The sequence below is a fragment of the Oncorhynchus nerka genome, linkage group LG8 (assembly GCF_034236695.1).
Source record: "Oncorhynchus nerka isolate Pitt River linkage group LG8, Oner_Uvic_2.0, whole genome shotgun sequence".
NCBI lineage: Eukaryota > Metazoa > Chordata > Actinopteri > Salmoniformes > Salmonidae > Oncorhynchus > Oncorhynchus nerka.
In genome coordinates, this window is record NC_088403.1 from 47,252,151 (window position 1) to 47,276,388 (window position 24,238).

Below are 24,238 nucleotides of genomic sequence, written 5' to 3' on the forward strand. Positions count from 1 at the left end.
CCCTGCTGCTATTGAGACCCAGCCACACACAGAGGCAGTATCACACATAAAAACAGATACAAACAGCTTACCTTCATGGCCTCCTCCAGAGCAGGCACGGCTTCATCCAGGTCTCTCTGGGCGTTCTCAGCCATGGCCCTACACTTGATCTCTTCTGCTCCGATCTTCTCACTGTGGGCACTCACAGTCTACACACACGCGCACCTTATTCAAATACATTTAAACGTAAACTTTTCACAATTCCTGACATTTAATCCTGGTAAAAATTCCCTGTCTTAGGTCAGTTAGGATCACCACTTTACTTTCAGAATGTGAAATGACAGAATAATAGTAGAGAGAATGATTTATTTCAGCTTTTATTTCTTCCATCACATTCCCAGTGGGTAAGAAGTTTACATACACTCAATTAGTATTTCGTAGCATTGTCTTTAAATGGTTTAACTTGGGTCAAACGTTTCGGGTAGCCTTCCACAAGCTTCCCACAATAAGTTGGGTTTATTTTGGCCCATTCCTCCTGACAGAGCTGGTGTAACTGAGTCAGGTTTGTTCGCACATGCTTTTTCAGTTCTGCCCACAAATGTTCTATAGGATTGAGGTCAGGGCTTTGTGATGGCCACTCCAATACCTTGACTTTGTTGTCCTTAAGCCATTTTGCTTGGAAGTATGCTTGAGGTCATTGTTCCTTTGGAAGACCCATTTGCTTCAATATATACACATAATTTTCCATCCTCATGATGCCTATCTATTTTGTGAAGTGCACCAGTCCCACCTGCAGCAAAGCACCCCCACAACATGATGCTGCCACCCCCGTGCTACACGGTTGGGATGGTGTTCTTCGGCTTGCAAGCCTCCCCCTTTTTCCTACAAACATAACGATGGTCATTATGGTCAAACAGTTATATATTTTTTTTATCAGACCAGAGGAAATTTCTCAAAAAAGTATGATCTTTGTCCATGTGCAGTTGCAAACCGTAGTCTGGCTTTTTTATGGCGGATGTGGATCAGTGGCTTCTTCCTTGCTGAGCGGCCTTTCGGGTTATATCGATATAGGACTCGTTTTACTGTGGATATAGACACTTTTGTACCTCTTTCCTCCAGCATCTTTACAAGGTTCTTTGCTGTTGTTCTGGGATTGATTTGCACTTTTCGCACCAATGTACATTAATCTCTAGGAGACAGAACACGTCTACTTCCTGAGCGGTATGACGGCTGTGTGGTCCTATGGTGTTTATACTTGCGTGCTAATGTTTGTACAGATGAAAGTGGTACCTTCAGGCTTTTGGAAATTGCTTCCAAGGATGAACCAGACTTGTGGAGGTCTACAATTTCTTTTCTGAGGTCTTGGCTGATTTCTTTTGATTTTCCCATGATGTCAAGCAAAGAGGTACTGAGTTTGAAGGTAGGTCTTGAAATACACCCACAGGTACACCTTCAATTGATTCAAATTATGTCAATTAGCCTATCAGAAGCTTTTAAAGCCATGACATCATTTTCTGGAATTTTCCAAGCTGTTTAAGGGCACAGTCAACTTAGTGTATGTAAACTTCTGACCCACTGGAATTGTGATACAGTGAAACAATCTGTCTGTAAACAGTTGTTGGAAAAATGACTTGTGTCATGCACAAAGTAGATGTCCTAACCGACTTGCCAAAACTAAAGATGGTTAACAAGAAATTTATGGAGTGGTTGAAAAACTTTTAATGACTCCAACCTAAGTGTATGTAAACTTCCGACTTCAACTGTACGTACCTTCTGCTGTTCATCGGCCTCTCTCTTCTGCTGGACGATGATGACCAGGTACTCCTCACACTGCTTCTGGAAGTCAGCCACCTTCTTCTTGGCCTCTTCCAGTTCCACAGACATGGCCTCCACCTTGCTGCGCGTGTCGTCTATCTTAAACAGGCCGTTCCTCAGCTTGGAAACCTGCTCCCCCAGCTCACTGCGCTTCTCAGCCAGCAGCCTGAAGATACACAGGGAGAGGGAGAGTTAGAATGAGTGAAGGAAAGATCAAGTGAGAGAAAGAAATAAAGAAAGGGAGAGAGTGAGGCAAGAATAAAAAGAGTAAGCGAGTCAGATAGAGTAAGACAGATACAGAGAGGCAGGCAGACAGATACAGACAGATAGTAAGATACTTCCGGCGCAGACAGAGATGGCCGACTCGCCTCGCGTACCCCAGGTAACCTTAGGTTCCATTACATACATTTGGGAGGAACTACTGAATATAAGAGCAGAGTCAACTCAATATCATTACGACCAGGAATACGACTTTCCCGAAGAGGATCCTGTGTTTTGCCCACCACCCAGGACAATGGATCGGATCCCAGCCTGCGAACCTAAACAACGTTGCCGTAAAAGGGGCAAACGAAGTGGTCTTCTGGTCAGGCTCCGGAGACGGGCACATCGCGCACCACTCCCTAGCATACTACTCGCCAATGTCCAGTCTCTTGACAACAAGGTTGATGAAATCGGAGCAAGGGTAGCCTTCCTGAGAGACATCAGAAACTGTAACGTTCTTTGCTTCACGGAAACATGGCTCACTCAAGAGACGCTAACGGAGTCGGTACAGCCAGCTGGTTTCTTCACGCATCACGCCGACAGAAACAAGCATCTTTCTGGTAAGAAGAACGGTGGGGGGGTATGCCTTGTGATTAATGAGACGTGGTGTGATCATAACAACATACAGGAACTCAAGTCCTTCTGTTCACCTGACTTAGAATTCCTCACAATCACATGTCGACCACATTATCTACCAAGAGAATACCCTTTGATTATAATCACAGCCGTATATATTCCCCCCCAAGCAGACACATCGATGGCCCTGAACGAACTTTATTTGACTCTATGTAAACTGGAAACCACATATCTTGAGGCTGCATCCATTGAAGCTGGGGATTTTAACAAGGCTAATCTGAAAACAAGACTCCCTCAATTCTATCAGCATGTCGATTGCACAACCAGGGCTGGTAAAACCCTGGATCATTGTTATTCTAACTTCCCCGACGCATATAAGGCCCTCCCCCGCCCTCCTTTCGGAAAAGCTGACCACGACTCCATTTTGTTGCTTCCAGCCTACAGACAGAAACTAAAACAGGAAGCTCCCGTGCTCAGGTCTGTTCAACACTGGTCCGACCAATCTAATTCCACGCTTCAACACTGATTCGATCACGTGGATTGGGATATGTTCCTTATTGCGTCCAACAACAACATTGACGAATACGCTGATTCGGTGAGCGAGTTCATTAGAAAGTGCATCGTGATGTCGTACCCACATAAACTATTAAAACATTCCCAAACCAGAAACTGTGGATTGATGGTAGCATTTGCGCCAAACTGAAAGCTCGAACCACTGCTTTTAGCCAGGGCAAGGTGACCGGAAACATGACCGAATAAAAACAGTGTAGCTATTCCCTCTGCAAGGCAATCAAACAAGCTAAGCGTCAGTATAGAGACAAAGTAGAGTTGCAATTCAACGGCTCAGACACAAGAGGTATGTGGCAGGGTCTACAGTGAATCACGGATTACAAAAAGAAAACCAGCCATGTCGCGGAGCAGGATGTCTTGCTCCCAGACAGACTAAATAACTTCTTTGCTCGCTTTGAGGACAATACAGTGCCACGGACACGGCCCGCTACCAAAACCTGCGGACTCTCCTTCACTACAGCCGACGTGAGTAAAACATTTAAATGTGTTAACCCTCGCAAGGCTGCAGGCCCAGACGGCATCACGGACAAACTGAATTGGTCCACCCACACAGACAAGAGTTGTGAAGAAGGCGCAGCAGCACGACACCAACACCATCATTAAGTTTGCCGATGACACAACAGTGGTAGGCCTGATCACAGACAACAATGAGACAGCCAATAGGGAGGTCAGAGACAACCTCTCCTTCAACGTTGATTGTGAACAGCTTTTACCCCCAAGCCAATAGACTCCTGAACACCTAATCAAATGACTACCCACACTATTTGCATTGTGCCCCCCCCCACGCTGCTGCTACTCTCTGTTATTATCTATGCATAGTCACTTTAATACATATTACCTCAATTACCTCGACACTGGTGCCCCCACACATTGACTCTGTACCGGTCCCCCCCTGTATATAGCCCTGTCCCCCCTGTATATAGCCCCGCTATTGTTATTTTACTGCTGCTTTTTAAATATTTGTTATTCTTATCTAATGCTTTTTTTAAGGTATTTGTCTTCAAACTGCATTGTTGGCTAAGGGCTTGTAAGTAAGCATTTCACTGTAAGGTGTAATACCTGTTGTATTCGGAGCATGTCACAAATACAATTTGATTTGATGAAGAGACAGAAAGACAGACAGACAGATAGATACAGAGAGACAGACAGAGACAGAATGTGAAAGATATACTGCATCAAAGAGTGGGAGACAGCAGACCCGGTAGACAGGGAGATGACTGACAGATTGAGAGAAGTCGAAGAAACACTTTGAGTTGGCAATGGGGATGGTAGTTAGTTACTTTTTGTATCCAGACACCAGCTCCAGGTAGTTGGTAGGAGTGACATAGTTGTGTCTCTTCAGCTCCAGCTTCATCCTCTGGGAGAACTGGGCCACAGACTGATGCATGGTCACAAAGATACTGGCCACTTTGGTCTGGATCTAGAGGAACACATCCACCCAAAGATATAACGTTGTTACAACGTTATTACAACATTAGACAACATTACTGGGCCACAGACTGGTGCATGGTCACAAAGATACTGGCCACTTTGGTCTGGATCTAGAGGAACACATCCACCCAAAGATATAACGTTGTTACAACGTTATTACAACATTAGACAACATTACTGGGCCACAGACTGGTGCATGGTCACAAAGATACTGGCCACTTTGGTCTGGATCTAGAGGAACACATCCACCCAAAGATATAACGTTGTTACAACGTTATTACAACATTAGACAACATTACTGGGCCACAGACTGGTGCATGGTCACAAAGATACTGGCCACTTTGGTCTGGATCTAGAGGAACACATCCACCCAAAGATATAACGTTGTTACAACGTTATTACAACATTAGACAACATTACTGGGCCACAGACTGGTGCATGGTCACAAAGATACTGGCCACTTTGGTCTGGATCTAGAGGAACACATCCACCCAAAGATATAACGTTATTACAACATTATTACAACGTTATACAACATTACTGGGCCACAGACTGCATGGTCACAAAGATACTGGACACCTTTGTCTAGATCTACAATAAATCCCCAACATGTCATTACAACGTTATTAAAAATGTATTACAAGAGAATATAACACTATTGAAACAAACAACATTACAAGAGCCAAGAGTTTCTCCCGGTCATGCGTCCAGGAAAACACTCCTGCCGTAAACATTCCTACGACATTCCTACAACATTACATACCCTTGTAGAAACAGAGAAACAGAGCAAAGCAGTGTTGGGTTAGGAGTGTGAAGGCGAAGGTGACGTGTGCGTGGCGGGTACAGCATAATAGATGAGACTACAATAACACAAGCTTTAACTCTGGAGGTTTTCCCAACCCAGCTGCTCTTCATAAATGTATTTTAAAAGACTAGCTAGTAGCTACACAGGAAGGATGAGAGGGTGAATCACTCCATCACACAGCAGGCTAACCTTCTAACCAAGTTCACTTAGATAGAAGTGTACAGTGGGGAGAACAAGTATTTGATACACTGCCGATTTTGCAGGTTTTCCTACTTACAAAGCATGTAGAGGTCTGTCATTTTTATCATAGGTACACTTCAACTGTGAGAGACGGAATCTAAAACAAAAATCCAGGAAATCACATTGTATGATTTTTAAGTAATTAATTTGCATTTTATTGCATGACATAAGTATTTGATACATCAGAAAAGCAGAACTTAATATTTGGTACGGAAACCTTTGTTTGCAATTACAGAGGTCATACGTTTCCTGTAGTTCTTGACCAGGTTTGCACACACTGCAGCAGGGATTTTGGCCCACTCTTCCATGCAGACCTTCTCCAGATCCTTCAGGTTTCGGGGCTGTTGCTAGGCAATACGGACGTTCAGCTCCCTCCAAAGATTTTCTATTGGGTTCAGGTCTGGAGACTGGCTAGGCCACTCCAGGACCTTGAAATGCTTCTTACGGAGCATCTCCTTAGTTGCCCTGGCTGTGTGTTTCGGGTCGTTGTCATGCTGGAAGACCCAGCCATGACCCATCTTCAATGTTCTTACTGAGGGAAGGAGGTTGTTGGCCAAGATCTCGCGATACATGGCCCCATCCATCCTCCCCTCAATACGGTGCAGTCGTCCTGTCCCCTTTGCAGAAAAGCATCCCCAAAGAATGATGTTTCCACCTCCATGCTTCACGGTTGGGATGGTGTTCTTGGGGTTGTACTCGTCCTTCTTCTTTCTCCAAACACCAAAAAAGACCAAAAAGCTATATTTTTGTCTCATCAGACCACATGATTTTCTCCCATTCCTCCTCTGGATCATCCAGATGGTCATTGGCAAACTTCAGACGGGCCTGGACATGCGCTGGCTTGAGCAGGGGGACCTTGCATGAGCTGCAGGATTTTAATCCATGACGGCGTAGTGTGTTACTAATGGTTTTCTTTGAGACTGTGGTCCCAGCTCTCTTCAGGTCATTGACCAGGTCCTGCCGTGTAGTTCTGAGCTGATCCCTAACCTTCCTCATGATCATTGATGCCCCACGAGGTGAGATCTTACATGGAGCCCCTGACCGAGGGTGATTGACCGTCATCTTGAACTTCTTCCATTTTCTAATAATTGCGCCAACAGTTGTTGCCTTCTCACCAAGCTGCTTGCCTATTGTCCTGTAGCCCATCCCAGCCTTGTGCAGGTCTACAATTTTATCCCTGATGTCCTTACACAGCTCTCTGGTCTTGGCCATTGTAGAGAGGTTGGAGTCTGTTTGATTGAGTGTGTAAACAGGTGTCTTTTATACAGGTAACAAGTTCAAACAGGTGCAGTTAATACAGGTAATGAGTGAAGAACATGAGGGCTTCTTAAAGAAAAACTAACATGTCTGAGAGAGACGGAATTCTTACTGGTTGGTAGGTGATCAAATACTTGTCATGCAATTAGTTATAAATCATACAATGTGATTTTCTGGATTTTTGTTTTAGAACTTCACAGTTGAAGTGTACCTATGATAAAAAATTACAGACCTCTACATGCTTAGTAAGTAGGAAAACCTGCAAAATCGGCAGTGTATCAAATACTTGTTCTCCCCACTGTATGTGTGTTATCTGTGTGTGTGTGCGTGCGTGCCAGCATGTGTGTGTGTGTGTCTCACCCCCTCCACGGTGCCCAGGGCCAGTCCGTCCAGGTATCTCTCAGCCACCTCCAACAGGGCATCTCTGGGCCACTCTGAGAACCAGTCGATGGTGGCACAGTTCACCAGGGCTGGGTACTGACGGATATAGTTCCTTGAGGAACACATACAAGTTAATCAGATCCAAAGAGTCCATTGATTTCAATAAACGTTTCAATCTGTTGCGGGGTGTGAGTCTAGTTGTGTCTAAATGGGTGCGTTACCCAGGTGGGTGCTAAACACTGCTGTGGAGGTGAATGTCGTGAATGATGAAAATCACTTTGAGCTCTTGGAGAAATGCAACTTAAATCCACTCAACTTAACAGCTGCCAAGACCCAACCTCCATTGTCTGAGCCACTAGGTTTTGCTGGCTAATTGCTGTCATGCCATCACACAGCCAGTGTGACTGTGTTGACCTGGTAAGATCCCCTCTCACTCCCAGCCACAAATACTGGTCAGAGGTGGAGGAATGGAGGAATGGAGGGATGGAGGAATGGAGGGCAGCCCTGGAGCCAACAGCCAAAGCATGGTGATTAGCTCTGGGTAATGGGCCCTGCCAGCCCAATTAGTGGTATTATGTGTGAACACTGCCCTGTCTCGTTAATGAGAAAGAGAAAGACTGGTGTGTGCGTATGTGTGTGTACGTGTGTGAGTGACCCAGCCATCATGTCTGCTATCCATCCTGTCATTTCTAATCACAGCAAGCCTCAGGTCTAAAACGCTGTGTCATCCTAAACACAATTCCTAATTTGTAAGACAAGGGATGGCGGGATGCACATTAGCCATTAACAAGCTGACAAGTGTTCATGTTTGGCTGTCTATGCTCTAATACTGAGAATCAGCTGTGCTGGAGTGTGGGGTTTACACACTCAGACAGAGAGAGCATGAGAAGGAAACAGATAATGAGAGAACGGTGGCAATGCTTTGGAAGAAACCTCTACTAGTCGCCCATTAGCACAGATGATGCCGCAGGAAAAGCTTTCATCTCTGTCTCAAACCCTTATTGTTGAATGTGTTCAGTGCTTTGTACATGACTAATCACTTTGCTTGGTGCGATATAACAGGCACTGTACATTCTTTAACTTCAAAAACTGTCCCGAGTGCAGGCTTACCTGAAGGGGTCTCCCACAGGGCTCATGCAGAGCACGATGTGCAGGTTGTTCCTCACTCTCTCTATCAGGTAGTTGAACATGGAGTCTGGAGTCTCAATGATGTTGTCTTTCCTGGCCCAGTCCGACAGAGCACTGGACACCTGGACGAGGAGGTCAGGGTCAAAGGTTAATACACAACGAGACAAAACAACATAAGAACAAACACAAAAAACACAAACTAGCCTACCACACACATGCTGGATAGCACTATTACACTTTTATCTATTATTTTTATGGTGACATTTCTACAAGAGATGTACTAAAATAGAGAGATAATATACAGTCGGTATCGTGGTGAAATGGAAGAGGAAACACTATGTAACGATTGCGACCTCGAAGAAATACAGAATGAAATTCATTTTATCCTCCATTGTCCTTTCTATCGCGATATACGCTTTCTCTTATTCCAGAAAGCACACCAGATATACCCTGGCATTATGTGGTTGAGTGATGAAGAGACAGACCACCAGATATACCCTGGCATTATGTGGTTGAGTGATGAAGAGACAGACCACCAGATATACCCTGGCATTATGTGGCTGAGTGATGAAGAGACAGACCACCAGATATATCCTGGCATTATGTGGTTGAGTGATGAAGAGACAGACCACAAGATATACCCTGGCATTATGTGGCTGAGTGATGAAGAGACAGACCACCAGATATACCTTGGCATTATGTGGTTGAGTGATGAAGAGACAGACCACCAGATATACCCTGGCATTATGTGGCTGAGTGATGAAGAGACAGACCACCAGATATACCCTGGCATTATGTGGCTGAGTGATGAAGAGACAGACCACCAGATATATCCTGGCATTATGTGGTTGAGTGATGAAGAGACAGACCACAAGATATACCCTGGCATTATGTGGCTGAGTGATGAAGAGACAGACCACCAGATGTACCATTATGATGAAGAGACAGACCACCAGATGTACCCTGGCATTATGTGGTTGAGTGATGAAGAGACAGACCACCAGATATACCCTGGCATTATGTGGCTGAGTGATGAAGAGACAGACCACCAGATATACCCTGGCATTATGTGGCAAGTGATGAAGAGACAGACCACCAGATATACCCTGGCATTATGTGGCTGAGTGATGAAGAGACAGACCACCAGATATACCCTGGCATTATGTGGCTGAGTGATGAAGAGACAGACCACCAGATATACCCTGGCATTATGTGGCTGAGTGATGAAGAGACAGACCACCAGATATACCCTGGCATTATGTGGCTGAGTGATGAAGAGACAGACCACCAGATATACCCTGGCATTATGTGGCTGAGTGATGAAGAGACAGACCACCAGATATACCCTGGCATTATGTGGCTGAGTGATGAAGAGACAGACCACCAGATATACCCTGGCATTATGTGGCTGAGTGATGAAGAGACAGACCACCAGATATCCCCTGGCATTATGTGGCTGAGTGATGAAGAGACAGACCACCAGATATACCCTGGCATTATGTGGCTGAGTGATGAAGAGACAGACCACCAGATAGTTCCTGGCATTATGTGGTTGAGCGATGAAGAGACAGACTACCAGATGTACCCTGGCATTATGTGGCTGAGTGATGAAGAGACAGACCACCAGATATACCCTAGCATTATGTGGCTGAGCGATGAAGAGACAGACCACCAGATGTACCCTGGCATTATGTGGTTGAGTGATGAGGAGACAGACCACCAGATGTACCCTGGCATTATGTGGCTGAGTGATGAAGAGACAGACCACCAGATATACCCTGGCATTATGTGGCTGAGTGATGAAGAGACAGACCACCAGATATACCCTGGCATTATGTGGCTGAGTGATGAAGAGACAGACCACCAGATGTACCCTGGCATTATGTGGCTGAGCGATGAGGAGACAGACCACCAGATATACCCTGGCATTATGTGGCTGAGTGATGAAGAGACAGACCACCAGATATACCCTGGCATTATGTGGCTGAGTGATGAAGAGACAGACCACCAGATATACCCTGGCATTATGTGGCTGAGTGATGAAGAGACAGACCACCAGATGTACCCTGGCATTATGTGGCTGAGTGATGAAGAGACAGACCACCAGATATACCCTGGCATTATGTGGCTGAGTGATGAAGAGACAGACCACCAGATGTACCCTGGCATTATGTGGCTGAGTGATGAAGAGACAGACCACCAGATATACCCTGGCATTATGTGGCTGAGTGATGAAGAGACAGACCACCAGATATACCCTGGCATTATGTGGCTGAGTGATGAAGAGACAGACCACCAGATGTACCCTGGCATTATGTGGCTGAGTGATGAAGAGACAGACCACCAGATGTACCCTGGCATTATGTGGCTGAGTGATGAAGAGACAGACCACCAGATGTACCCTGGCATTATGTGGCTGAGTGATGAAGAGACAGACCACCAGATATACCCTGGCATTATGTGGCTGAGTGATGAAGAGACAGACCACCAGATGTACCCTGGCATTATGTGGCTGAGTGATGAAGAGACAGACCACCAGATGTACCCTGGCATTATGTGGCTGAGTGATGAAGAGACAGACCACCAGATATACCCTGGCATTATGTGGCTGAGTGATGAAGAGACAGACCACCAGATGTACCCTGGCATTATGTGGCTGAGCGATGAGGAGAAACTGAAGTGGTATTTTGTCCATTGTGTATTGCCGTTTGCGGAATATTTAGATAAAGCCTGGAATAAAAGAAAAACCTATAATTACATGATACAAATATTTAGCTTCTAAGTGGTAAATGGTACGTGTGTATATAGATTGTGTAGAGGCTTGTCTCTCATATGAATCTTCTAAGTGGTAAATGGCACGTGTGTATATAGATTGTGTAGAGGCTTGTCTCACATATGAATCTTATCTTTGTGCCAGACTGGGTTCAAATGCCCTCTGTTTCATTTTTCTGTATTTATTTATCTGTAAGTTATTATTTTATTTAACCTTTATTTAACTAGGCAAGTCAGTTAAGAACACATTCTCATATTCAGTATGTAAGTTTGTATGTGTATATATGCAGTGTATATGCTTGTGTGTATGTATATATTTGTACTGCTCTAGGGATGTAATTATTGTTTGGATAACCTCATTTACAATAATGCATTGAGTTTTATCTGACATTTTTTCACTCTTTATGCGATGCACACTGCAGCGAACACCGGAAGAAGAATTAACACTGAATTACCACAGTGAATTATTGTAATGTTTCTTTATGTGTCAATTAACCCCAAAAGGGAAGGGTTGCCAAACGGCGACTGGACACAACAACAAAAAATCCTTCGTTCATTCATACAGTATATATTATATATACTGAACAAAAATGTCAATGCAACATGTAAAGTGTTGGTCCCATGCTTCATGAGCTGAAATACATTTTCCAAATGCACAAAAAGCTTGCTTCTTTTTTTGTGCACAAATTGGTTTACATCATTTCTGCTTTGGCAAGATAATCCATTCACCAGACAGGTGTGGCATATCAAGAAGCCGATTAAACGGCATGGTAATTACACAGGTGCACCTTGTGCTGGGGGACAATAAAAGGCCACTCTTAAATGTGCAGTTTTGTCACACAACACAATGCTACAGATGTCTCAAGTTTTTAGGGAGCGTGCAATCGGCATCCCTACTACAGGAATGTCCACCATAGCTTTTGCCAGAGAATTGAATGTTCATTTCTCTACCATAAGCCCCCTCCAACGTTGTTTTAGAGAATTTGGCAACGGGCCTCACAACTGTAGACCACTTTGCAACCACGCCAGCCCAGGACCTCCACATCCAGCTTCTTCACCTGCAGGATTGTCTGAGACCAGCCACCCGGAAAGCTGATGAAACTGTGGGTTTGCATAACCAAAGAATTTCTGCACCAACTGTCATAAACTGTCTCAGTGAAGCTCATCTGCATGCTTGTCATCCTTACCAGGGTCTTAACCTGACTACAGTTCGGCACCGTAACCGACTTCAGCGGCCAAATGTTCACCTTCGATGGACAGTGGCACGCTTTAGAGTGTGCTCTTCACGGATGAATCCTGGTTTCAACTGTACTGGGCAGATGGCAGACAGCGTGTATGGCGTTGTGTGGTTGAGCAGTTTGCTGATGTCAACACTGTGAACAGAGTGCCCCATGGTGGCTGAGGGGTTATGGTACGGGCAGGCAAAAGCTACGGACAACGAACACAATTGCATTTTATCGACGGGGAATTTGAATGCACAGAGATACCATGACAAGATCCTGAGGCCCATTCTCATGCCGTTCGTCCGCCGCCATCACCTCATGTTTCATGATAATGCATGACCTCTTGTCGCAAGGATCTGTACACAATTCCTGCTCAACCACAGCTGAAAATGTCATAGTTCTTCCATGGCCTGCATACTCACCAGACATGTCACCCATTGAGCATGTTTGGGGTGCCCTGGATCACCGTGTACAACAGTGTGTTTCAGTGTCAGGAACTGCAACACTACTGGGTTTTTCCCGCTGAACAGTTTCCCACGTGCATCAAGAATGGTCCACCACCCAAAGCCAACTTGACACAAGTGTGGGAAGCATCGGAGTCAACATGGGCCAACATCCCTGTGGAATGCTTTCAACACCTTGTAGACTCCATGCCCCAACAAACTGAGGCTGTTCTGAGGGCAAAAGTGGGAGGTGGGGGGAGGGGCAGCAACTCGATATTAGAAAGGTGTTCTTAATGTTTTGTACACTCAGTGCACTAGCACCTGTGTAAAGTCCCCCTTTCAAAATAACAGATGCAAACGTTGCATTGTATGAAAAACCCTGTTTAGTAATCGTACCTCTTCAAACTCGTCCTGTTTGTAGAGGTTGGGCACCTCTCCAGAGCTGAGGATGTTGTTGATGTCCTCCAGGAAAGACTGGTCTACTATCTGGGTGTCGTTGAACAGGAACACGGTGGGCTTGTTGTCCACACCCGTCAGACGATACAACTTCTTTATGTCTGGGAGGAGACATGCATGGGAGGAGAAGACTCAAGGATGTGTGTGTGCGTGTGTGTGTGCATGCGTGTTGCCGGGTTGTGATCACGACAAAAGTATTTTGGTTAAGGTTCTAGGCGTAGAATCTGACTCAACAAAGTAGGACATTCCTGAACAATCAAAATAACTGCACCAGTTGAAAAGCAACTAAAATATAAACTAACAACAAACAAACAGAGGAAAATGCCATCTAATGAAAGTGTTTTCTTCAATTAGAGCAGAACGTAAGGCTATCAGTCTGACTCAATTCATATTAAACGCTCAGGGAGCGAGCAGCCCTGAGCAGTGTGCTGTAATTCAGTGCAATTATGTTCTAAACCAGAGGTATTCAACAGGGGGTCCCGCAGATGTACTGCAGGGGGTCTGCGAAAAAAATGTAATAATAAGAATGTTGCTAGCAACAACAGAATAAATGACTTCTATTCATTTGAAATGTTGATTTGATATCCTTTCCATTATCATTCACCTGATGATAAGACAAGACATTAATTTCTTTGGGGGGGGGGGGGATAACATGATGGGGGTCCCTGTGTTGCCGGGTTTTCCTGGGATGGGGTCCCTGGACAAGAAAAGGTTGAAGACCCCTGTTCTAAACAAATGCCTTGCTGTTGGCAGATCAACCAAATTTGACAAATTTCTCTTGCAGAACAGGTCCAAATATATACCTCTGTCTCATACCTCTGTAGTGCAGTTGACTAGAAAGTCTCCCCCTCATTGGTTCCATTGTGCTAGGCAAGCTCAATCGAGCTCAGATGAAGTATTTGAAATGATTTCAAAAAGTATTACAACCCATGTGCTGGTACTAGGTCATGTTTAATGGTCTCTTACCCTCTCTGAACTCCTGCTTGCGGTACTGCTTGGTGACTTCCACCTGGAAGACCAGGTACTCACAGATGGAGGCGGCCATCTTGGAAAGGCTCTGTCTGCCTGAGCCCCCGATGCCCACCAGCAGCATGTTCCCTCTGGGCTGGCTGATCACACGCACCACACGGGTTACTGAGGGAACACACACACACACACACACACATTGTTTGTATGCTCAGCAAAGCTAGACACCAACACCCATCCCTAACCTGACTCATTGGTAAGATATGAAAATGAAGATATTTTCTTGATGGGAAGTAAGAGCCAAAGTAATGAAAAGGTGAGACCAAACACCAGGGATGTGTTCTAACAGGATGTACTCCAGTGCTCGCCTCTCTACACTGGCTTCCTGTTAAGGCAAGGGATGATTTCATGGTTTTACTGCTAACCTACAAAGCATTACAGGGGCTTGCTCCTACCTATCTTTCCGATTTGGTCCTGCCGTACGTACCTACACGTACCCTAGGGTCACAAGACGCAGGCCTCCTTACTGTCCCTAGAATTTCTTAGTAAACAGCTTATGGAATGGTCTGCCTACCCATGTGAGAGACGCAGACTCGGTCTCAACCTTTAACTTCATTGAAGACTCATCTCTTCAGTGGGTCATATGATTGAGTGTAGTCAGGCCCAGGAGTGGGAAGGTGAACGCAAAGGCTCTGGAGCGACGAATCGCCCTTGCTGTCTCTGCCTGGCCGGTTCCCCTCTGCCTCTAACCCTATTACAGTGGCTGAGTCACTGGCTTACTGGTGCTCTTCCATACCGTCCCTAGGAGGGGTGCGTCACTTGAGTGGGTTGAGTCACTGACGTGATCTTCCTGTCTGGTTGTCGCCCCCCTTGGGTTGTGCCGTGGCGGAGATCTTTGTGGGCTATACTCGGCCTTGTCTCAGGATGGTAAGTTGGTGGTTGAAGATATCCCTCTAGTGGTGTGGGGGCTGTGCTTTGGCAAAGTGGGTGGGGTTATATCCTGCCTGGTTGGCCCTGTCCGGGGGTATCATCGGATGGGGCCACAGTATCTCCCGACCCCTCCTGTCTCAGCCTCCAGTATTTATGCTGCTGTAGTTTATGTGCTGGGGGGCTTATGTGTCTTATCCGGTGTCCTGTGTGAATTTAAGTATTCTCTCTCTGTGTGTGTGTGTGTGTGTGTGTGTGTGTGTGTGTGTGTGTGTGTATGTGTGAGGACCTGTGCCCTAGGACCATGTCTCAGGACTACCTGGCATGATGACTCCTTGCTGTCCCCAGTCCACCTGGCCGTGCTACTGCTCCAGTTTCAACTGTTCTGCCTGCGGCTATGGAACCCTGACCTGTTCACCGGACGTGCTACCTGTCCCAGACCTGCTGTTTTCAACTCTCTAGAGGCAGCAGGAGCGGTAGAGATACTCTCAATGATCGGCTATGAAAAGCCAACTGACATTTACTCCTGAGGTGCTGACCTGTTGTACCCTCTACAACCACTGTGATTATTATTATTTGACCCTGCTGGTCACCTATGAACGTTTGAACATCTTGGCCATGTTCTGTTATAATCTCCACCCGGCACAGCCAGAAGAGGACTGGCCATCCTTCAGAGCCTGGTTCCTCTCTAGGTTTCTTCCTAGGTTCTGGCCTTTCAAGGGAATTTTTTCCTAGCCACCGTGCTTCTACACCTGCATTGCTTACTGTTTGGGGTTTTAGGCTGGGTTTCTGTACAGCATGATGTATCAGCTGATGTAAGAACGCAGTATTGAACGCAGTATTCATACGTACTATACTGACTATACTGGCTAAACTGACTATGATTATCATCATAGACAATCGATCTGTCCTACTACTCACCGTGTTCTACGGCGTCCCTGAACAGCACCAGGGACATGGGTACCACTCCAGGGGTCAGGTTGTAGTCCTCCAGCTGAGACTCCATGAAACCCTTCAACGTCTTCAAGTCCACTAGATCCTCATACACACGGTGCTCCTTCAGGAAGTCCCCTGAGAGAGAGAGAGAGACACACGCGCGCAAACACACACACGTAGTTATATTGACATACAAGACGTCTGTGAACAACTCTCGGGAGACAGAGCTGTTGTAATCAATCAACCAACCAACCAGTCTACTAATTACAAACCACTCATCAATCAATACCTAAATCGATCCTTCATCCAGTCCGCTTGTCAATGTACACACACATCCATTCATCACTCAGACTAGTTAAAGAACAATCCATCCCATCCTCCCAGTCCCCTGTATGTGTGTGTGTATGTGTGTGTGTGTGTGTGATACCACGAGTGAGCGTTTGTTAGTACCGAATATGGGTGGTTGTTTGTTGGGGCAGATGCTGTGGTAGGTGAGTTCAAACAGAGAGCCTAGTTTCTCAGCCAGCAGCCCTACGAAGGCCTCTGTGTCACTCTGGTCCACCAGACGGTCTGAGAACACCCTGGGGATGGGGAGAGAGGAGACCGGAGGAGTCCGTGCTGCATGTCACCCCAGGCAGACAGAATGTACACAGTATATACTGTAGTGGTAGAGACTATTGTCTCCTTGGGTACAATGAATGCTTCTCTTATCCTATGTCTTATTATAATATATTTAAGCTGCCCCGACGGGGTGTGGTATACGGCCAATACATCGCGGCTAAGGGCTGTTCTTAGGCACGACGCAACGCGGAGTGCCTGGATACAGCCCTTAGCCCTGGTATATTTGGCCATCTACCACAAACCTCTGAGGTGCCTTATTACTATTTTATAACTGGTTACCAAAGTAAGTAGAGCAGTAAAAATAACTGTTTTGTCAAACCCGTTGTATACCATGACTGACCGCCAATCAGCATTCAGGGCTGGAACCAGCCAGTGTATAACGAGGGATAGAGAGCAGTATACCTGAAGCACTCGTGTATCCACAGTCTGGTGATGCTCTGCTTGGTGTCGTGGAAGTCTCTGTGAGCTCGCAGTAAACCCTGGAACACCTTGACGAGGAGGAGACGACAGCTTATTGACGCACAGAAACACAAGTCCACTGTTCATCTATGCCTAAACCCCAGACACTGAACACCAGGATTAAGAGAGATTGAGTGAGAGTCGACGCATTCAGTACGACTCGCGCGCGCGTGTGTGTATGTCATGGCGTGTGTGTGTGTGTGTGTAGACCCTACCCTGGAGATGTCTCTGAGGTTGAAGAGGTAGTGTATCTTGGCGGGTGTGGGCAGGAAGCGGGCGACGGTAGAGTAGTAGAGCTCCAAGGTGGCCTGAGTCAGGACGGAACCTATAGGCTTCACCTCCTCCTCAAACTCCTGCAGCTTCTGGTTGATCATAGTACCATAGATACGCTTAATCTGAGACTCCTGGAGAGAGAGGAGAGGAGAGGTGAGGTGAGGGAGGGAAGGAAGGAGGGATGAAAGAGGAGAGCGGGGGTGCAGGAGGAGAGGAAGGGGGAGGTGAGGGAGGGAGGGATGAAAGAGGAGAGCGGGGGTGCAGGAGGAGAGGAAGGGAGAGCACAAGAGCTTCTGAGTGATCATAGTGACATAGATGTGCTTGATCTGAGACTCTTGGAGAGGGGGAGAGGAGTGAAAGAGGAGTAAACATGTACACCTGACCGAGTTGAGAGAGAGAAAGTGTGAAAATTGATAAGAGAGGCAGGGGAGAGGATAGAGGAAGAGGATGGAGAGAGCAGGGGAGAGGATAGACGAAGATGATGGAGAGAGGATAGAGGAAGAGGATGGAGAGAGCAGGGGAGAGGATAGACGAAGAGGATGAAGAGAGGATAGAGGAAGAGGATGGAGAGAGCAGGGGAGAGGATAGACGAAGAGGATGGAGAGAGCAGGGGGAGAGGAAGAGGATGGAGAGAGCAAGGGAGAGGAGAGGAAGAGGATGGAGAGAGCAGGGGAGAGGATAAAGGAAGAGGATGGAGAGAGCAGGGGGAGAGAGGAAGAGGATGGAGAGAGCAGGGGAGAGGATAAAGGAAGAGGATGGAGAGAGCAGGGGAGAGGAGAGGAAGAGGATGGAGAGAGCAAGGGAGAGGAGAGGAAGAGGATGGAGAGAGCAGGGGAGAGGAGGGGAAGAGGATGGAGAGAGCAGGGGAGAGGAGGGGAAGAGGATGGAGAGAGCAGGGAAGAGGATAGAGGAAGAGGATGGAGAGAGCAGGGGAGAGGATAGAGGAAGAGGATGGAGAGAGCAGGGGAGAGGAGAGGAAGAGGATGGAGAGAGCAGAGGAGAGGAAGAGGATGGAGAGAGCAGGGGAGAGGATAGAGGATGGAGAGAGCAGGGGAGAGGATAGAGGAAGAGGATGGAGAGAGCAGGGGAGAGGATAGAGGAATAGGATGGAGAGAGCAGGGGAGAGGATAGAGGAAGAGGATGGAGAGAGCAGGGGAGAGGATAGAGGAAGAGGATGGAGAGAGGATAGAGGAAGAGGATGGAGAGAGCAGGGGAGAGGATAGACGAAGATGATGGAGAGAGGATAGAGGAAGAGGATGGAGAGAGCAGGGGAGAGGATAGACGAAGAGGATGGAGAGAGGATAGAGGAAGAGGATGGAGAGAGCAGGGGAGAGGATAGACGAAGAGGATGGAGAGAGCAGGAGAGGAAGAGGATGGAGAGAGCAAGGGGAGAGGAAGAGGATGGAGAGAGCAGGGGAGAGGATAAAGGAAGAGGATGGAGAGAGCAGGGGGAGAGAGGAAGAGGATGGAGAGAGCAGGGGAGAGGATAAAGGAAGAGGATGGAGAGAGCAGGGGAGAGGAGAGGAAGAGGATGGAGAGAGCAAGGGAGAGGAGAGGAAGAGGATGGAGAGAGCAGGGGAGAGGAGGGGAAGAGGATGGAGAGAGCAGGGGAGAGGAGGGGAAGAGGATGGAGAGAGCAGGGGAGAGGATAGAGGAAGAGGATGGAGAGAGCAGGGGAGAGGATAGAGGAAGAGGATGGAGAGAGCAGGGGAGAGGAGAGGAAGAGGATGGAGAGAGCAGAGGAGAGGAAGAGGATGGAGAGAGCAGGGGAGAGGATAGAGGATGGAGAGAGCAGGGGAGAGGATAGAGGAAGAGGATGGAGAGAGCAGGGGAGAGGATAGAGGAATAGGATGGAGAGAGCAGGGGAGAGGATAGAGGAAGAGGATGGAGAGAGCAGGGGAGAGGATAGAGGAAGAGGATGGAGAGAGCAGGGGAGAGGATAGAGGAAGAGGATGGAGAGAGCAGGGGAGAGAGGAAGGATGCAACAGATGAGAGAATGAGAGAAAGGAGTGAAGGAGGACACATGTCAGAGGAGAGACGGTTCGAGAGGAGAAAGAGGGAGAAAGTGAGAACAGATCAGATGGAGACATAACTCAGAGCAGAAGAAGAGTGATAATTGAAAAGAAAGATGAGGAGAGAAGAGGGGTGAGGTGGGAGGTAGGTGGAGGAGTGATCAAAAAAGAGACGTCAGAGAGAGAGAAAAGGGAGAAGCCGACAGAAAAATGAAAGGAAAAGGAGACATCCCATCCAGCATGCTTTTCCTGTCTTCTAAATGAGGGTGCAGTGGCACATTTTACTTGTTGTCATTATCATCATCACCATAAGGATAATCAGGGGAATTCTGCTGAGATGAAGAGAAAGAGATAGAGAAAGAGAGACAGGGTGGGGTGAGAGAGAGAGAGAGAGAGAGAGAGAGTGTGGGTGGGGTGAGAGAGAGAGAGAGAGAGAGAGAGAGAGAGGGTGGAGAGAGAGAGAGAGAGAGAGAGAGAGAGAGAGAGAGAGAGAGAGAGAGAGAGAGAGAGAAGAGAGAGACAGGGTGGGGTGAGAGAGAGAGAGAGAGAGAGAGAGAGAGAGAGAGAAGAGAGAGAGAGAGAGAGAGAGAGAAAGAGAGACAGGGTGGGGTGAGAGAGAGCGAGAGAGAGAGAGAGAGAGAGAGAGAGAGAGAGAGAGAGAGAGAGACAGGGTGGGGTGAGAGAGAGCGAGAGAGAGAGAGAGAGAGAGAGAGAGAGAGAGAGAGAGAGAGAGTGTGGGTGGGGTGAGAGAGAGAGAGAGAGAGAGAGGATGATGGAGGATAACGTGTCAGAGAAAGAACAGACTCATTATCAGGAAACATGGCTCTGCAGTGATACTGACTGACCTGAAACACACAGAAGAGAAGAGAGAGAGGGGATGAGGAGGGGGGATGAGGAGGACAGGGAGAGAAGAGAGGGAGGGGATGAGGAGGACAGGGAGAGAAGAGAGAGAGGAGATGAGGAGGACAGTGAGAGAAGAGAGAGAGGAGATGAGGAGGACAGGGAGAGAAGAGGAGAAGGGGATGAGGAGGACAGGGAGAGAAGAGAGAGAGGAGATGAGGAGGACAGGGAGAGAAGAGAGAGAGGAGATGAGGAGGACAGGGAGAGAAGAGAGAGAGGAGATGAGGAGGACAGGGAGAGAAGAGGAGAAGGAGATGAGGAGGACAGGGAGAGAAGAGGAGAAGGGGATGAGGAGGACAGGGAGAGAAGAGGAGAAGGAGATGAGGAGGACAGGGAGAGAAGAGGAGAAGGACATGAGGAGGACAGGGAGAGAAGAGGAGAAGGAGATGAGGAGGACAGGGAGAGAAGGGGAGAAGGAGATGAGGAGGACAAGGAGAGAAGAGGAGAGGGAGATGAGGAGGACAGGGAGAGAAGAGGAGAAGGAGATGAAGAGGACAGGGAGAGAAGAGGAGAAGGAGATGAGGAGGACAGAGAGACAAGAGGAGAAGGAGATGAGGAGGACAGGGAGAGAAGAGGAGAAGGAGATGAGGAGGACAGGGAGAGAAGAGGAGAAGGAGATGAGGAGGACAGGGAGAGAAGAGGAGAAGGAGATGAGGAGGACAGGGAGAGAAGAGGAGAAGGAGATGAGGAGGACAGGGAGAGAAGAGGAGAAGGAGATGAAGAGGACAGGGAGGGGAAGAGGAGAAAAAGAGGTGGTTAGGAATGTAGGCGATGAAGAAGGAGGGAGGTGGCTAGCAGAGAAAAGGAGAGGGGAAAGGAGGGGAAAGATTGCAGAGGAGGAGAAAGCAGCATTGAGCAGAAGCTGAATAAATGTGTGTGTGTGTGTGTGGTTATGTGGTTGTGTGTGTGTGTGTGTGTGTGTGTGTGTGTGTGTGTGGTTGTGTGTGTGTGTGTGTGTGTGTGTGTGTGGTTATGTGGTTGTGTGTGTGTTATGTGGTGTGTGTGTGTGTGTGTGTGTGTGTGTGTGTGTGGTTATGTGGTTGTGTGTGTGTGTGGTTATGTGTGTGTGTGTGTGTGGTTATGTGGTTGTGTGTGTGTGTGTGGTTATGTGGTTGTGTGTGTGGTTATGTGTGTGTGTGTGTGTGGTTATGTGGTTGTGTGTGTGTGTGTGGTTATGTGGTTGTGTGTGTGTGTGTGGTTATGTGGTTGTGTGTGTGTGTGGTTATGTGGTTGTGTGTGGTTATGTGTTTGTGTGTGTGGTTATGTGTGTGTGTGTGACTGACAGTAGGGAAGGTCATGTTGATGAGGTTGAAGCGGCTCTGCAGGCGGCCTGAGATGTGAGTCCTCCCCCCACCGGGTGGACCCATAGACGCCAGCAGGAACATGTCCTGTACACACACACACACACACACACACACACACACACACACACATAAACCGAAAGATTAATTCAACACATACACAACTGTCCGAAAACAAAATACCTAAAAATAGATACATAAGGGGAGGGAACTAAGTTCTTAGTAATAACGAGCCCCCCCCCTCATCTCACCTTGACACACTTGAGGGTCTGTTTCTGCCGGTCGTACCAGAAGCCATAGTCGATCCAGAGGCGGAGCAGCTCCAGCGGAGGCTGGGAGCCAAAGTCGTCGTTTGCCGGCATGTTCAGGTCGTCCAGGAAGGCCAGCATGCGCTTACCGCCCACAGGCACATATACACCTTTAGTCCTCTTCTCCACACGACTCTCAATGATGGCCTGTACGTTGTTGGACGTGGTCTGAACAGGTGGAGACAGAGGGGAGTGGGGGGACTGGTTAGATAGGGAGACAGAGGGGATAGAGGGGGACTGTGTGTGTGTGTGTGTGTGTGTGTGTGTGTGTGTGTGTGTGTGTGTGAGTGAGAGTGAGAGAGAGGGGCCGGTCGGGTGTGTGTGAGGGAGAGCGATAGAGAGAGGGGCCGGTCGGGTGTGTGAGAGAGAGAGCGATAGAGAGAGGGGCCGGTCTGGTGTGTGTGAGGGAGAGCGATAGAGAGAGGGGCCAGTCGGGTGTGTGAGAGAGAGAGCGATAGAGAGAGGGGCCGGTCGGGTGTGTGAGAGAGAGAGCGATAGAGAGAGGGGCCGGTCGGGTGTGTGAGAGAGAGAGCGATAGAGAGAGGGGCCGGTCGGGTGTGTGAGAGAGAGAGCGATAGAGAGAGGGGCCGGTCGGGTGTGTATGAGAGAGAGCGATAGAGAGAGGGGCCGGTCGGGTGTGTGTGAGGGAGAGCGATAGAGAGAGGGGCCGGTCGGGTGTGTGTGAGAGAAAGCGATAGAGAGAGGGGCCGGTCGGGTGTGTATGAGAGAGAGCGATAGAGAGAGGGGCCGTCAAGAGAGAGCGATAGAGAGAGGGGCCGGTCGGGTGTGTGTGAGAGAAAGCGATAGAGAGAGGGCGGTCGGGTGTGTGTGAGAGAGCGATAGAGAGAGGGGGCCGGTCGGGTGTGTGAGAGAAAGCGATAGAGAGGGGCCGGTCGGGTGTGTATGAGAGAGAGCGATAGAGAGAGGGGCCGGTCGGGTGTGTGAGGGAGAGCGATAGAGAGAGGGGCCGGTCGGGTGTGTGTGAGAGAAAGCGATAGAGAGAGGGGCCGGTCGGGTGTGTATGAGAGAGAGCGATAGAGAGAGGGGCCGTCGGGTGTGTGTGAGAGAGAGCGATAGAGAGAGGGGCCGGTCGGGTGTGTGTGAGAAAAGCGATAGAGAGGGGCCAGTCGGGTGTGTGTGAAAGCGATAGAGAGAGGGGCGGTCGGGTGTGTGTGAGAGCGATAGAGAGGGGGCCGGTCGGGTGTGTGTGAGAGAGAGCGATAGAGAGAGGGGCCGGTCGGGTGTGTGTGAGAGAGAGCGATAGAGAGAGGGGCCGGTCGGGTGTGTTTGAGAGAGAGCGATAGAGAGAGGGGCCGGTCGGGTGTGTGTGTGAGAGAAAGCGATAGAGAGAGGGGCCGGTCGGGTGTGTGTGAGAGAAAGCGATAGAGAGAGGGGTTATAAAGAGTACAAGGGATAAGGTAGCTACAGGAAGAGAAGTATTAGCCAGAGTAAAAGAGGTTTACATCAGTGAAAAGGGAACAGCAGACGACTGACCGAGCCAGAGAGGGGTTCACAGAGTGAACAGTAGATGGATGGACCGACGGACACAGAGTGGATGGTCTCTCTCTCCAACTTTACCGCCAAACCCCCCCCTTCCCAAGTTATCCAGGTGATGTTAATGATAATGGTTGGATGTGATGGATAATGATAATGGTGGTGCTGCTTTTATGAGGACTTCCATCACACAACCTCCTGTAATGTAATGAGTGTGTGTGTGTGTGTGTGTGTGTGTGTGTGTGTGTGTGTGTGTGTGTGTGTGCATCAGGGTTGGTGGGCGGTGGGCCGTGCAGCCCGACGTACGTGACTAATTTCGGCGCCTTGCGAGTGAGTGAGAGCCGTGTACTCTGAAATGGTAGGAACCTGAGCTGAAGTGAAGGCTGTTCAACCCGGTGTAGCAAACCACACACACACACACACACACACACACACACACACACACACACACACACACACACACACACACACACACACACACACACCTGCACTCACTTTAATCATAGTTTATTCCCCCTACTCTGCCTCTGGAAGCTGTGGCGGCTGGTCCAAAGTATTTTTAGCTGGAGATTATGGCTTTACAATATCTAAGCCTCACATGAACAGTGTAATGTAGGATCTACAGTGAAATCTTAATAATAGACATTGAACATTTTGTTTGGCATAAATAGTGTAACATGTCCCGTTATATAGAACTTAGCGTG

The 24,238-nt window shown here is 48.0% G+C and overlaps 1 protein-coding gene across 1 annotated transcript in view; it reads right to left on the reverse strand.

The window, feature by feature from the left end:
- Window positions 1-24,238, reverse strand: part of dnah2 (dynein, axonemal, heavy chain 2) — a 229,307-nt gene that overhangs the window by 45,353 nt on the left and 159,716 nt on the right. The window contains exons 48-60 of the mRNA XM_065021857.1: window positions 21,984-22,208; window positions 21,715-21,819; window positions 17,462-17,650; window positions 17,190-17,275; window positions 16,617-16,747; window positions 16,152-16,301; window positions 14,304-14,471; window positions 13,278-13,438; window positions 8,426-8,565; window positions 7,295-7,427; window positions 4,482-4,621; window positions 1,750-1,960; window positions 72-188 (exon numbers count right to left, since the gene is read on the reverse strand). Of these exons, the coding sequence (XP_064877929.1) occupies window positions 72-188; window positions 1,750-1,960; window positions 4,482-4,621; window positions 7,295-7,427; window positions 8,426-8,565; window positions 13,278-13,438; window positions 14,304-14,471; window positions 16,152-16,301; window positions 16,617-16,747; window positions 17,190-17,275; window positions 17,462-17,650; window positions 21,715-21,819; window positions 21,984-22,208 (1,956 nt within the window). The remainder of the gene's footprint in view (window positions 1-71; window positions 189-1,749; window positions 1,961-4,481; window positions 4,622-7,294; window positions 7,428-8,425; window positions 8,566-13,277; window positions 13,439-14,303; window positions 14,472-16,151; window positions 16,302-16,616; window positions 16,748-17,189; window positions 17,276-17,461; window positions 17,651-21,714; window positions 21,820-21,983; window positions 22,209-24,238) is intronic.